General features: G+C 37.8%; 1 protein-coding gene across 1 annotated transcript in view; it reads right to left on the bottom strand.

The window, feature by feature from the left end:
- Window positions 1-827: 827 nt before the first annotated feature.
- SIM1 (SIM bHLH transcription factor 1) overlaps window positions 828-16,340 on the bottom strand; it is a 51,033-nt gene continuing 35,520 nt past the window's right edge. The window contains exons 10-11 of the mRNA XM_064412793.1: window positions 10,006-10,411; window positions 828-7,335 (exon numbers count right to left, since the gene is read on the bottom strand). Of these exons, the coding sequence (XP_064268863.1) occupies window positions 6,605-7,335; window positions 10,006-10,411 (1,137 nt within the window). The 3' untranslated portion in view covers window positions 828-6,604. The remainder of the gene's footprint in view (window positions 7,336-10,005; window positions 10,412-16,340) is intronic.

Genomic DNA, 16,340 nt, shown 5'->3' on the forward strand with positions numbered 1-16,340 from the left:
TCTCTGAGACCATCTATCTTGCATTTGTTCCCTGCAGGGAAGAGACTCAATGACAGTGTCGGAGAGGACAGGGTTTGATGGCTCAGAAACTGGCCTAGAAAGTAAGAGCTGTGACTTAGAACTCGAGCCCAGAAGGACCTAAAGCCCAGAGCAGGCAAGGGTTACAGCAGCTCAGATGCTACACGTTGGCTCTTGTTACTCTGGATTGATTAAGATATGCAAGCACAAACCCTCAGGTCACAGCCAGCTCTCAGGCCTGAGGGCGATTTAACAGAACTTCTCACTATTCCTGTGTCAGAGCACTGCTCTCTGAGTACACTGTTTTAAGCACCATGCTCCAAGTCAGCAAGCTGATTTAGCTGAGGCACAGGGATGCCTCAGGATGGATTCAAGAAATAAGGCAAAAATGATTCACAAATACATAATTAATCTTAGTTAAGTTCTTCCTTATAGAATAGCATTTGAGCAGATTGAGGCATCTTAAATGAGGTAGCAGTATGTTATCAGTGTCTCTTCATAGCTGATAAGCTCCATTCATGATTCAGGGAGCATTTAGGATTCAAAATAACCAAAACAAATTACTTTACCCTGTCCCCTCCCAATACTAATAAAATATTCTCATTAATTAAAGTAGATTCCTGAAAATGTATACTATATAGGACAATCCTTAGTTTAAAAATCTAGAAAAACAGACAAAAATTGCATATTGGCAGCTATATTTTAAACAAACAAAAAAATCTTCACATAATAAATACATCTTATGCACATTAACTTCAAATTTACTTCAGAAAGCTATTTACAATATAAATAATTATAAATGGGAACACTTTGCAAGATATTGTAGACATAACTAAATTATATTTTCTACATTACATTCCAAAGGAAAACTACAGATGTTATGCTACAATGTCACTAGACCCTTTACATTGCAAAGCACGGTATTTGAAACACTGGCAATCTGTGTCTTTTTGTCCTTAAATGTAACCATTGGTTTAAAGCAAACATGAAATTCTTCATCATGTCTCAAGTGCTTTCTTTTTGTTACATTAGTACATTTTATGAATTGAAATATTTACCTTGGGAAAAAGTTGCAGTGCCCTAAACATACTTTTTCTCATAGACTTTATTTCCTTAGAATGTAAAGGTGCCAACATTTTGTATTGTGTGAAAAAAAGATTGTTTCTTGCACTTTGAAACTTCCCAATGTATTTGTTTCAGGAGCTGAAAAGGAAAATAATATATGCAGTCCAAATTGCAATAAATAAAAATGTTTAAAATGACATTTGGAATCCTAGAACAATAGGAAAGATTGAGAAATTTGTGTGAGAGGGGAATTAAATAGGTAATGCAACCAGAAAAAAAAAACCTTTTTTCATCCTGCATTTGATCTTTCCTTTCAAATACAGCTTTATAGGTGGAGTCATAAATTAACTCTTTTCAAAAAGGGATATAGTCCTAAAAACTTAGAGCCAGATTTACCTACAGAACTCTTGTACACATAAGCTAAATGCCGCAGTGAGGTTTAACCTCACAGGATCTTTTTTTCATTAATAAATGCCCTAAGGAAATGTGAAATGGAATCACACTAGTGCTCTCACTGTTCTGAACAGAAGGCTATTTCATTTTTCTGGTCTTCAAAATAACAGCTAAATCCTCAGCTATACCTCTAGAAAATTTTCAAAACACCAAACTGAAGGGTTACAGAAATCTGGGGTTTTCTTAATTTGCTTTTTTGTTGTTGTTTTTTGGGGTTGGTTTGGGGTTTGTTGGTTTTTGTGTTTTTTGGTTTTTTTTTGCTTCTCAGTGCACACAGCTGAAATATTTAACCATCAATACTAACTGCAAACAAAATAGTTTATACTCCACACTGTGGAGCTATCTGGAGTTAAGCCAGTATACCTACAGGAAAGCATGTTCATCCACCATTGTTCCTAATAACAAAGCCTGTATTGCCTTAAGGCTCTTAGGTGCTTTAAGTAAACTTGCAACTCAAGGAAAGAGCAGGGCCTGAATCCATTTGCTGCCAGACATGAACTATAGCCACCTTAAAATAGACATAGCCAGGTCTAATCCTGGAACTGTGTGCTGTAATCCCCATTACATGCAGGTTTGTATGCAGAAGGTCTGAAACCAGCGCGTATGCCATAGCTTTGTTCCGTGACTGAAAGGTTATCTGACCTTTGGAACAGCCAGGCTGACTTTCTGGGGTGGTTGTGCCTTTTCCAGAAATAATATGCCACCTTTTATTTTTTCCAACTCAGCATGCTCACATAAATGAACATATGGTGGTTAACATACTTAGGGACATTAATGAATAAATGCTGCATGTGTAGAGACAAAAATGAGATTCAGATAACAGTGATTAAAGGACTTTAAAAGAGCAGAATTTCACTGTGTAACCCACGGCAGTATTGCAGACAGATCAACAAACGCCATTTTTAAAGCTTAAGAAATACTTTAGGGGCTCTTCAGCTGAGAGAGATGCACTCATTTTTTAAGAACATAAATAACCTTTTTTATAGAAACATGGCCATTAGAGTTATTATCTTCCATAGATCCATACTCACATCTTGAGATTTCAGGAAAAAAGAATTACAAAACAACCCTCAAACCTATTATCAGAAGTCAGCTTTCCTCCCCTTGCACATGCTAAGTAGTACCTTACTCCACAAATATTCCCATTTGGATAAATGGAACAAGTTGCTGAGTAAGGTTCATCTTTCAATTTAAGAATTGCTTTGCAAATTTGTCCAGAATCACAAACTCTATGCCCATGGGGTGAGATTTCATATAAAGACAAGAGGGTTTTTTATTTCCTTAAACAAAAAAGATTGTAATGCACAAAATCCATAATGCACCATCCACTGACATCAATAAGAAATGGTTTGAAAGAGCTGTGGCCACTCTGTATTTGCAGTAGTTGCCAAATATTAATTTTGTGTTAATAGTAAACCAGTATAATATTAGAGAAATTATGCAATACAGCAATTTATATTTTTTCTATTCCAAAACACAGCATACATACCTTATTTAAAATTATAACCTTTAGGTAATGTGATACATTTGAAACTTATTTGCTTCAAATGCCTTGCATTTTTCAATTTTGCAAGATATTTCTTCCCATCTGATTTGGAAAAGGGAGAAACACAAAAAAGAGATTATATCCTTGAAGGATACTAAATGAAAATTTGAATTACATAAACATGTAATGGAAAAAATAAGCTTTATACCATATTGAAAAGCACATGTAATATGAGCTGCAGTGATATTATATGCTATAATTAAGATTGCCAACTTGCTTTCATGTATCATGAAGCGTGCAGAGTCTATGTTTGCAAAACTCAATGCTTTCTGTCAATTAAGAAGAAATTCCTGGCTATCTAAAGAAGCAGGATAGCAAACAAGCTGACAAAAGACATCCATCTCCAGCATACTGTTTTGAAGTGCTAAGGACTGCCAGTTGCTGGAATCCCATGAGGAGAGAGAGCTTCAGCCTTTGCTTGTAGCACAACACGGCTGCATGTAGAGACATCTCTACTGATTTATTCCATTCATTACAGTGCACTGTTTGCCTTTGTAGTGGACTAGAACTATTGAAAATAGGAATAAATAACTACAGTCTTGGGATCACTGTAAATAAGGATGGGGGACTTTTATTGCATAGCACACAGGCCTTTTTTCCTAGGTGAAGTCATGTAGCATCTTATGCTGTGCCTGTTGGTCTCATAAAAGGTGAGAGGCACTTTTCAAAGGTGCCTGTCAGAATGCAAATGTACCAGTCACCAAAGTGTGGTTTCCTGGCTACTTGTGGCTATTAGACCACAGCCAGGGAGCTGCAGCTGGTCTGCAGAACTCTGCTGCCTTTTAACTAAAAGTTTGGTAGCAAGAGTGCTTTGTGATCCCAAGAGATTTCAGTGCTGAGGAAACCCCATTCATTCAAAGAGTTTAGGAGACTCTTTTGTAACACAAAGTAATATTGACACTTAGGCATGGTTTTATATGTACTGGTAGGGATAGTATGATACTATGTACCTCTATTCTAATTTGCTTTGCAAATTGTATTTTAATACTGTAAAATGAGACTCCAAGTACAAGTTTATTCATATTATTCATAGGAACAAGTGAAATAAATATGTATCCAGAACTAAGTTTATCAAAAATACTTTCTTATTCCTATGCTTTAGGAATATATACAATTGTTGGGCTGAAAGAAGTCCATTTTGGTCCATTTCTTCCTCTGAGTTAACAGTTGTCAACATTTTTCTTCCCCTCACTTATTTGCCTTGTTGTTATCTTCAAACAAACAAACAAAAAAAATCTCTATCTGCTTCTCTTTTTGACCTTCATTATCCATTTGGCAATGAGTCAAATAAACTTCTTGCCAAATGATTTTGTTCTCATTTTGCCTTTGCCTATCATTCAGTGCCCTACCTCTCATTTCTGCCGCTAGTTCAAGTAGTTTTAGACCATTATTTATCTCTCCTCTGTGCAGAGTTTGGTGCACATCGGTGACATTACCCCTTACTCCTTTCCCTTACAAAGATGACAGACCCGGTTTATTTAAAGCTTTTATTAGATCTTTCAGTCTCTTTATCTTTTGCTGAGCTCTGCTCCACCTTTTTTGTTACGAGGTTTAGATAATAAAGACCAGACTGTGTTGTTCTCCCTTGTGTTCAACGTGCATTTCACCAGGAGCGATCACACTGCAGTCAACAAAGGTTGCTTATGGAGTAAGGTACTACTCAATTCAAGATTCACAATCTGCTTTGGAGTGATCAGGACTATACACAGTATTCCAAGTTCAGAGAGGTAATTTCCTCTGCTTTCAAGTACGTCTCTACTTACGTGGTTTATAATGTTATTATTTAGCTTTTGCTTCTGATTAGTTTTATTTGGAAACAGTATTTTTAACCCACCCATAGCATGCTGGTTTATATTTAGTCCCATTGATGACTCAGTTCCATATGTTGAGCTTCTGAATGTTACAAATTAAGCTAGTCTTAGAGCTAATCTCATTTTAGTAACCACCTCAGGTCCCCTTTCTTCCACATTGGCATAAGAGGGAGCAGTGGTCCCTCCTGTTGCAGTCAACTTTGGGACCATATAAATGCCATACAAAAAAAAGACAGGTCTAGCAATTGTGACTACAAATGCCCTATTTTACATTTTTAGCATATGTTTGCATTTATTCTTTTCCAATTAATCAGTCTCTTTGTTCATGTGGTTATTAAAAATTATTTTAAAGTTCCTCTGCCTCTTTTGATGTCTTGTATAACTCCAGGACAGGCCGTGATAATACCAGCATTCTTAATACAATTTAATTCCTTGGAACACTGATTTCCCTCTACTTTTGTTATGTACATATGGCTGATTTTAATATCCATAATATTTTCTGATTTTCATTAAATTATCTGCTGCAATCAAGCAGAGAATTTATATTTCTTTATCAAGGTCATGCCTGTTACTTCACTGTGTTTCTGACAGAGTAGTTATGATACTCTATACTCTCCTAATTTACTCCAAAACTGTATTAGAAGTTAGACAAACCACCAAAGAGTTTTTGCCTATTCTTGACTCATGTATTTTTACATTTATGCAACTGCATTTGTATTTTACAGCAATATTTCTATGATTCTATTTAGTTCCTTCTGTGTTTTAAATTAATTCTTAATTATTCAGCCACTTTTCCTTATTTTATAATTATTACTAAATGGCATACATAGCTACAGGGTTAAGTGTTTACCTTGGACCACTCCTAATTCCAGTCTATTCTCCCTGTTTCTCCAGGCAATTTTCTTCCATTTCACTCCAGTAACCACCATGGGCAACCTTTCAAAAACATGAGAACCATCTCCCATCTCTACTGCAAGACAAGAAAGCCCTTTGCTTTTCTCAAAGCTACAGTGAGGTCACTCCTCTCATTTTAATACAGTAGAGGTAAACATTTGACCATACTAATCATAATGACCCTTTTCAAATCAAGCATATGTAAATAGCTATGTTTGTGAGTACACAAGGACATAACAATTCGAGGAGTTCTCTCTTCTTTCTCCCTTTTTTGATTTTATATTGGTCAGCCACGGATGCTTCATACCATACAGCAGCATAACATACTTGGCCTTTGGGGAGTAAACAAATCACCAGAAGTACACATTTTGTTGTGTATTTTGAAGAAACACATCTCAACTTCCTGTGTAAAAAGAATGCATAGCAGTTCTGCTGCCTGGTACCTATGCAGTTCAGAAGATCTGCCTTTGGCAGTGTTTCCAATCAGCACCTCTTACACAATGTGGATAAACTGCTCTGCCACAAGTACTCCCTGCCTGAACCTCTTCTATCCTTCTCAGCATGCATGGCAACAACTTTGCATTTAGCTTCGTTTACTTTAACCCTGCATGTCAGTGCATTTGTTATTGTTTTTTTTTTTTTCTTTCTTAAGTAATGTGTTTTAACTAACTTATCCCCCAAAACCTTAGGTTCTTCTTTCTAGTGCACTGTGGTATGGGAAATGCTGGTAAGGACAAGGGCATGAAAACATAGAATATCTTCCAATTAGAGCTCAAAGATTATTTTTTAAAACACGAAAGTTTTTAGAAAAGAAGTGTCAGCTTCCATTGGTTATTATAACAGATGTTCCCTTGTGTCCTTGTGCTGGATCTTGCTGCATCCTTAAGTGAGAAGTCACATCAAAGTGGGATCCATTACAGCCTAGTGAATAGTTTCTTATTGTTTCAGTGTCATATAGATGCTCCAGGGCATATCCAGTTAGTGTGTAAGCATGTTTATCAAAGTACTGCCTGTGGGAGCTGTAATAATTTGGAGAGGCTGCTGGGTGGTCTCCTTGGGTTTGATGAGGGGACATGTCTGAATGCAGGTAGTCTTTAGCAAGTACCAAACTAGATTTTGATATTCGGTCAGAACTGGGGCTGCTTATCCTAGACAGTGTTGTGGGGCTGTTGTCGTAGTCATTTTCGTGTGGGCTCATAATCTTTCCATCTCGCTGCTGGATGTGCTCACAAGGAGGAGTGCTGGCAACTGTTGGGACGCGGCAGACGTCCGCTGCCAGCTGCTGCTGAGGGTAGCTTGCAAAACAGATAGCGTGCTTCTTCCCTGTGCCGTTAATGGAGACCAGTGGGTCAGGAGTGGTTTTCCGCAGCTGTAGCCTGTTTTCTTCTTCTTTAATCATTTGCTGGGTGGCTCTTATGAGAGTTTCAATTTTGCTGGGCTCATGCGGACTGTTCTGATACTGCTCGGTACGGTATCGGTCTCCTGACTCGCTGGCAGAGCCAGGATCGGGTGAGCTAACAACACTGTCATCATCCCAGTGTCCTCTTCCTAGGAAAGAGAGAAAGGAGACAAGCACTGAGGTTTAAGTGATCTTGAAGAACATGTAATCTGAACCTCATTTCAGACACAGAAAATCAAGTCAGGGGTGAGTTGTAACAGTCACCCAAAAAGACCCCTTGCTTTTCAGTGACAAACTCTAGTTTCCAGTGTCTCCACTTGAAACAAGTAACTCAGATGAAAATATGCAAAGAGATCTAAGCACCTCAACACAGGTATCTGGTGCCACCTGATACACTCTTGGGTAGCCAAGTACCTGCATAAGCCCTGCAGGTACTGGAGGAACTCGAAAACAACTTTGTCTTTTGGAGCAGGTAGAGGGCAGGCAGGGCATCCTAGGGCATGTCAAAGTGCCTTCAATGCCAGTGTTCAGGCCCCTGGCCCCTTTCTACCTCATTGCATCAACAAGGTCTGAGTGAATTTGGGGCATGGTAAGAATAAAATCTCAGGGAATTACAAATGTACAACACTCCACCCTTTCCAGGAGCTAAAACAGAGACAGCATTGGGAAATGTCTTGTGGTTATGTAGAGACTTTAGGCAGGATACACAATAATAAATAACCACAAGTAATGAAGGAATTAATCTTTCATCTTCAAAGTTCTCATAGTTCTTAGACAAGGACACTGTAAAAATGTGAGATTATATCCCCATGCATAAATATTTTCTTTTGAAATGGGAAAATATTATTACCTTCTTACCCCTTTTTTAAAAATAAGGCCCATATACATATTAGAGAAGGTGTTCAGCTTACAAGTAGCTGAAAGGATGGAATCATATCTGCCACTGCCAGTCCTCACCAGGAAGACAGTGGCCCAAAACCTGAATGGTCAACATTATGACAGAGGGCTTGATTTGCTGAGAGTCATTCCTGAAGGAGGGCCTGTGTGGGACTTGCACATTTTACTTATCAACACCTTTGCTTTGCCACACACAAAGTCCTCTTTGGGGATGAAGCACTTTGGGTTGGCTGACAGTACTCCTCAAAGCAACCCCATTTTCAGAGTAGCACATGAAGTAGCACACTACCCAGTTTTGTGTTGGGTCAAGGCATGCAGATCTGTGTGGGATGCAGACCAATACCACTGGATTACTAGACAAATCATTCATGGACTTTTGCAAGAACAATATCCTGCCACTGCTGGGGAAGTACTGCACTGTGGAGTGTCATGGGCATGAATTTATCCTTCACATCCTCTTAAGAGCTGGACCCAAAAGGCCAGGACTAGTCAGGTTTTTCTCTCAAAGCTACACGCAGACTGAAGAACTACTGAAAAATGTAACACTTGATACAAAAATAACCTCAAAACCAAAAAACCTGCAGCACCTGAAATTACAGCAAAGCCAAACAACACAATAAAACCAAATCATATTATCCATTTGGGTTAATTCTTCTTGATAGAAGTATGGAATTAATATCTAACACTCTTCTGTATGTACCTTGGTATGATATTTCTATGTTCAGCAAGAATTATCATGCATGAAATTTGCCAGAAAATTATCATAATTTGCTAGATTCTCTCTTTTTTTAGAAGAAAAAGGCTAGAAAAACACAAATAGGGCAGAAGAACAGAACAGACACAAGGAAGGAGGCATGTTCTCACAGGAAAAGTGGAGAACAGTCCTCATCAGCAAAATTTTCTGGTTTTTTTCTCTGGTTGTATTTCCTGAAACTTGTTATTTAATAATTTTTTCTAATCTCAATATAATTTTCCTCAGATTGGAGCAAAACATAGCAGCTCTTTTTGTTTACAAAGCCTGTTTTGCAGATCAATGGAATAGTACTAATTTAATCTGCTTTTATGAGTTCTTTAGAGGTAACATTTGTTTTGGTAGACTCTTTTGTGGAAAAACTTTTTTTTTATGTTGCATCCATCCTTAAAACCTTGAATTCTGACTTTAGGGCCTGTTCTGTCTTCCAAGACTAAGCCTATAATTTTGAAACCAAGGACCTTTGGACTTGTCCAACCCAGTATCAGGCTTTCACTATGGTTTTTTTTTTTATTAGCTTCAGCATCTGAAAATGTGCTAATGCACTGAGTTGCAACCTGTCAGAAACTAAACAAAATTTCAGGCTTGGTGCTGAAAGGATGGAGAGATTTAAATTGGCTAAAAATTATCACTGAGGATAAATGTCTGAAACCAAAAACAACTCTCTATTTCAATAGCCAACTTTAAATAAACATCAAATCATACAGAATCTGGTAATAACCAGTAGGGGGAAAAGTCCCTCAGAGAACAATTTCTCCAACAGCTTTCAAGAGTTTTTAATATCTAGTTTGGATTTACCCATAATTTTTTGCTAAATATATTCCATCTGAATTGTCTTGCTCCTAAGTCTAATAAAAACCACTTTTTTATCAAGTGGATTATTTTGTTTATATTTTTAAGATCATGCTTAAAGTCTCCTCAGTCACATGTTTCCACCTTAATTTCACAACTAAATACAACAAAACTATATTTTGCTTCGTATAAACCAGACTATAAAACTCAACTCAACTTGAATTTCAAGTATTCCTCATCTGCGCTGATGCGATCTCTGAGACAAGAACACACACCAAAAGCACCTCATTTTTCATCTTTCACACAAACAGCTGGATGTTTCTGTCGCATCGCTTTAGCTGAGATGGTGTCGCTTGTGCAAATCCTTGTTATGTCTTACCATGAATCCTGTGCACTGACGTTATGTGGGGCATACTGTTCTCATACGCTTCTCTGCTCTCGGGGGACGACTTAGTCAGAGGCAGGGCTGAGCGAGAGCCCCACCAGCTCTCCCTTCCCGGCTGCGGCGTGCCAAGGAAATACCGGCCAGCTTCGCATCTGCCTCCTTCGCAGGCCTGACTGTGGAAATGCCTGTCATCAGCCAGCCTGGAGTGGTCGAGTGCAAAACCGTAGCAGAGCGCGCTGCGGTCTGAGTACTGTCTGTAGGCACAGGAGATGTCGTGGTGCTGGGAGCTCGCTCTGTCCGCGGGCTCCAGGAGCTGCGGAGAAGCCGTATCGGTCAGGGGGCTCCCACCCCACTGGCTCTCGTGGTCAGACTCGGATCTCTCCGTGTGAAATCCAGAATACTGCAAAACAGGAGAAGCAGCATGGGAATTACCACACCTGGGTGAAATCTGCAAGTAACTGCACTGGGAAGGCAGAGTGTGTATGTGACAGTGTGTTTTTTGTGAGCGTGTCTGCACCTTCTGATTGGGCTCCTGGTCCTTTCCTGTACAACACTCTGTAATGAGCTCGCAGATGACAGGACAGACCTCATGAAAATCTAAAACATCCCATGTCGGCCCTTAACAACCATCTCCTTTATGATGTGTAATATTAGGCTCAGAAACATCAATGTTGCAATTCAATATATTTTTAGTATGTCCAGGTTTTTCTTGTTGCTTTGAAAGCTGTGCTTATGCTCAGCCAAGGTGCTCCAATGCACTTCAGCAAAACACTTCCAAAAGGGATTGAAATAACACTGCTCCTGGAGCATTTTCCCGTGTCAAATTGAAACCGAATATATTTGAAGGATTTTTCTAAGGGTTCACTGTTTTTCTCATATTTTGTTTGTTTATATTTTTTTCTTACTTGGAGCTGTATCTTTGAACTTCTTTCCTCTTATTAGGAGGGAAAAGTTGGCACCACTTTCAATTTTGAAAGGTAAAACTCTAAAGTGATAGCGGATAGGTAGGAAGCTAAAAATCCTAGCTCTATTGCAATATGGGAACAAGGAAAATCCAGAAACTATTTTCCATTAAAGGTGACTGCTAACCAAAGCAGAGGTCAGCGTTGTTCACCCTCACTGAAGCAGGGCACTCCCAACACAGAAAAGCAACTAGTAGGTTGTTAGACAATTAGTCAGGACAGGAACATGAGCATTTGTTTAGAGAGAAGTAAGGGTTAAGTTAAATGTCACAGGTTTCTAGATATTCATAATGAATGCTTCCAACTTTTAGATACCTTTTGGGAAAGGAAAAGAATGTTTATTAAACCTCCAAGGATTTAGCTATCTCATTTTTAAATCTTTTTATTTATTGGAACTGTCAAACTTCACGGAACATTTTTAAATCAATTTCACCCATGATTATGGGCTGGGATGAGACCAAAGCTGTACAAGCTCACCTCTTCAGCACTGCACACTCATGTCACAAATCAATGTATTACAACATGAAACCTTGGAATTCTCCTATTCCATCACTCACCTTCCATATGCCCGCTCTGCCTTTTCTTTTAATAGGCCTAACATAAGGTTACCTTCCTTTTCATTAGATTAAGTTGCTATGAAACTCCTCATTATCAGCCAGGATCAAGGTTTTATGCACTTACCAATCGAAAGTACTTACCAGATGTTTGACTTGGAGAAACCTAAACCATGTGTGCAACATCAGTGGAGTTTTTGGCATTTAATTGGGCATTGCTTCAGTATTCCACTTTATATTTGTGAATACTGTTTAGGTTGTGAACACGATAGATTATTTAAAGGAAACAAAGAGCGAGCCATGGCTTTGAGGAAGGCAATTATATTTTGTTATTAGTTGTCAGAAGAAAACCCATAGGCAACAAGCCTCCCAGTAGAGATGGAGGAGGTCAGAAAGTTAGTGCCACGATACTCATCACAAAGGTTTAGAGATGAAAGGAAAAACATGAATTTTCATGAAGGTTAGATAGTTACAGAGCCACAAAAGAGCTCTTTTAAATGCCAGTAACTCAACATATACTAACTAGGAATTTTATTCAGTCACCACAGTGTTATTGTCACCAAATGGAGCATATGTCTCTTCTATTATCCTTTCAGACCTAACATCTACAAACTGCTCAATCACAAAGACACCTTCATAAATAACAGCTGAAATATTGTAAGTTTTTCTGCAAAAATATGTAGATAAAATTGTTTCCAATAAAAAAATAGAAATTATTAACAAGATTAACAGTTAGTAAATCTTATCTAGAAATAAAAAATAAAAAAGAAAATTACATTTTAATCTGTTTTTAATTTTAGAACTGTTTTTAATGCTCTTTTTGAATTTGACTTGTATAAACCAGATTTTTTAATTTTAAAAGTTAAGCAGAAATATTATACAGCATAAGCTTAAGTGCAAATATAGAAAAGTCAAGAGTTCATTGATTTTCTTATTAAAAATAAAACTCCTAGTATGTATTTCTTTCATGAGAAGGACAAGGAAAATTAATTTCCAATAATACTATAATGAAATTTATTTTTTGGACTATTTATGATTATAATAAATCCCAGAGAACTTTCAAACTGAAAACTCTTAATTTCCTGCCCTATCTCTACTAGATATGTTTCTATTAGTTCTCTTTTTCTAAGGACACTTCAGTGTCCAGCATAGCTTTTCTTGAAGGAAATATCTTCATTTAACAGAAAAGTTGTGCAATTTCTGCTTTTATCTTGAACCTAATCACAAAAAGCCTTTGTGCACTTTTCTTTAAGAAAGGGAAATTATCTCATAGGGTTTATGTCTAGTATCTCAGAAATTTTCATACTTGATGTGAATGAAGATTGTTTGAGATTTGACTCATGGCAAGTGCTAGGCCATGGACAGAATTCAGTTAACACAGTCAATTGATTGTGTCCCACATTTTCTGCCAAGGTTTGATATGACTGCTTACTCCTAAGGTGCAACATAAGCAGACACAGGGCAAAAATACGTCCAATTTCCTTTAATGCCAGCCACATCTCTATTTGGCCACATCTCAGGCTGCCTTCAGTGCTGCAGTCCAACCACTGCCTCTTCTGGGAATCCGATGTTGACAGGTGGAGACTTCAAATATAGGCATGTGTGACATGTTGATGGGGGAGAAATGAAAGGGTGATCAAAGATATTGCTTTACTGAAATGGGAGTGGAAACACTATCTCTCAAGTCAGAATTAGGCTCCCATATGTCAAGTGATGAAAGACCATAAAAAATTGAATGAGATTTAATGAAAATTATGGCAAATTAAAATCAGTTGGGTTTTTTTTCCCAATCCTAGTCATGTCTCAGCAGAAACATTTTATTTTCTATTAATTTCTGCTCTCTGACTTCTATCAGGAGTCAAAAGGCAAAAAATAATTTATTACTTTTGGGTTTTTTGACAAAATGTAATCAATAGATAGTGATAAAGAACTTCAAACTGGCAACATCTGAATTCCCTCTAGGTGATTTCTGAATTGTTATCTGCATAAAAAATAACAAACATAAATTAAATGGTCCTTCAGCTGGTCCTGAATTCAGCTGATTCAGGTGGAAACTGAATTGTCATGTCTGAAAATCAGAAATGTCTCCCAGAGTGGTAATCCAGTGTACAATCAAAGTGAGAGCACACGAGCAGGATTAGCACTGACAAAGAAAAGGTCTATGGGCCATCAGTGATGCATTTTCATTCGAGGAAAAACTTCAGGAGAGCTAAAGACATAAGGAAATAGGGAAATATAAATTCCATGTCTAAGGAAACTTATTTTATGAGAGTCCATGGAAGTGTATTAGGCCAGTAGACAATTTAATATTTCTCGAGTGATTTTCTTTTGCCTGCCCTTCCATTCCTACAGGTGTCTCACTGACCTGAGGACTTGTCCTGTCATGCACAGCAACATCAGCCTGCTCTACACACCACCCCAGATGTTCAAACAACAGATATTATAGATATATAATTTTCTGGCAACCTACTCAGGTTTTTATCATTATAAGCATTAAATATATGGAGAAACCCTCACAGAACCCTCTTGTCCATGGAAAACTTTCACTACATCAGCATTAACAGCTTTTCTCTTGATTTGTGTCTGAACCATGAGGAAAAAAAACATCACAGATGCAGGCTGCATTGTACTAAGAACATATGCATGATTTAAATCACTTTTATCTTACATTTTACTAATGTAATCCTGAAATGAAAAATATGCTCTTTTCACATTCACTATTATAGGCACAACAGATGGTGAAAGGCTTAGATTAAAGTAATACAGCATGTCCATTAAAATAACCCCCACTGCTGGTGACTCTTCACCAGACCAGGAGTTATGTTTACTATAAAAAGAGGGGTTTGCTTTGCTTTTGAACACGCTAAAAGTTGCCAAAGCTTTAGGCTACAGGAAGAAATTAAAACAAAACAAAAGCCAGGCTGACTAGAATTCTGATTCTGTTATCTTTATTCCATTCTGTGATATGCCCAAATAGAGATGGATTGCAGAATTAATCCAAATTATCCATCTAAAGGAGATATAAAATCAATATATCTCTGAAATTTGATGCATTAATATATACAACCATACACCTACCTATTAATATATACCTATACCTCCATCCAACAGCTCTTGGGTACATCCTTACTTGTATGTGTGCTTTCATGATAAACATACATGTATACATGTATATAACATACATATATGTATGCATATATGTATATATATACACACATACATATACATATATACACACACATATACATACATACGTATATATATATATATATGTAGAAAATCTTTATCCAAGAACTAAGATGACATAGGAAGCAATAACCATTTATCCAAATCTCACCATGAAACATTTCCACGGCAGGCAGACAACAAGCAAGTTAAACTTTTTTTTATACAATCATCATTTATGGGACATTAAACTCCAACGCAGTTCAGATGATCATAATTAAAATGTTTTTCCAGTCTTACTGCTATTGCCTGCATATGGAATAATTGAGGTCCTGGGCTAGTTTTTGGGAACAAAAATGTGCAGGGCTAGATTTTGGGAGGCCCTCACAATGATGATGATGATGATGATGATGATGATGATGATGATGATGATGATGATGATGATTTTGTTGGGAAAGACTACAGGCATCTTTTCACCAACTCATGACTTCCTTTTTCTGCAAATATGCATCAAACCTTCATCCGCCTGTTTGTTTTTTTTCCCATCATCTCTTTCAGCTCCGCACCTGTCTGGTGGGACAGGACTAGAAAAGCACTCTTCAAACTCTCTGAGAAAATTCTGCAGCTCAGCCACAAATTTTGGGTTGCTCTCCTCTCTGCTTGCCTCTCTCCTGCCTGAGGCTGGTTTCACCGAGCCCCCTAGCCCACTGTACTAACAGCACACAGTGTTAATCACATGTGTGATTAATATCACCAATGCCTCCAGTTCAATGAACTCAGTTTCACTTAAGAGTCTGCAAGACCCACATTATGTTATGTTTGCTTTTGCATAAGAATTGAGGAAAAAAACATCAACACTGTGTTAGATGACCAACCACTTTTTGCCCTAGTAGTAGAGATTCAGCTGAAATCAATTAGTATAATTTTCATACTGTTCACATCTCATGTACCTATCTTAGGGACACAGCTGGCAAGGTGAAGGATTCCCAGTCAGCACCCAATAAAGCATATGATTTCTTTTTCTCTTCAAGAGAGAAGCAAAGCAAATGGTAAGGGAATTAGAGAAAAGGAAAGGAAAAAAAAAAAGGGAAAGAATTTATGTATATTTAATATCTCGTAGGTGTACTTGACTTTAAGAAGTACTTTTCCCACTGCCATTATTTTACTAATAAACTTCCTGCTTCCTTTCCTCACCACAGGCTCAGGCTCCTGTGTAAGCTAAAACCCATGACCTCGCCCTTCAGCTGTGACTTTTAAGTCACACTCTAATTCCCCTCTACTGACTGGCAAATTACATAGGCAGGAGACTGAGGAACACAGGCTGTACCACCTGCTGCATGTTCTTCACAGCAGCTTCTCTTAGTCTTTCAACAGTTTATTCACTGGTGGAGAAGGATGACAGAGAGGCAAAGCCAAGCTGCCAGCATTACTTGTGGTGATGGGCTGCAATGAATGGCACGATCATTTTTCAATATATTGGCAACTAACATGGCTGCTTCTTTTTGAATGATGAAATATGTGACTCTAATATCAGGCAGCTGGTAATGAGGATGCAAAATGAAAGTGGAGGCTAAGCACCCTGGGCTTTCAGACTACAATCCCTGATGAACTGTAAGTCACAATGCTGCACTGCTCATTCAGTATTTTT

The sequence above is a fragment of the Passer domesticus genome, chromosome 3 (assembly GCF_036417665.1).
Source record: "Passer domesticus isolate bPasDom1 chromosome 3, bPasDom1.hap1, whole genome shotgun sequence".
In the NCBI taxonomy this organism is placed as follows: domain Eukaryota; kingdom Metazoa; phylum Chordata; class Aves; order Passeriformes; family Passeridae; genus Passer; species Passer domesticus.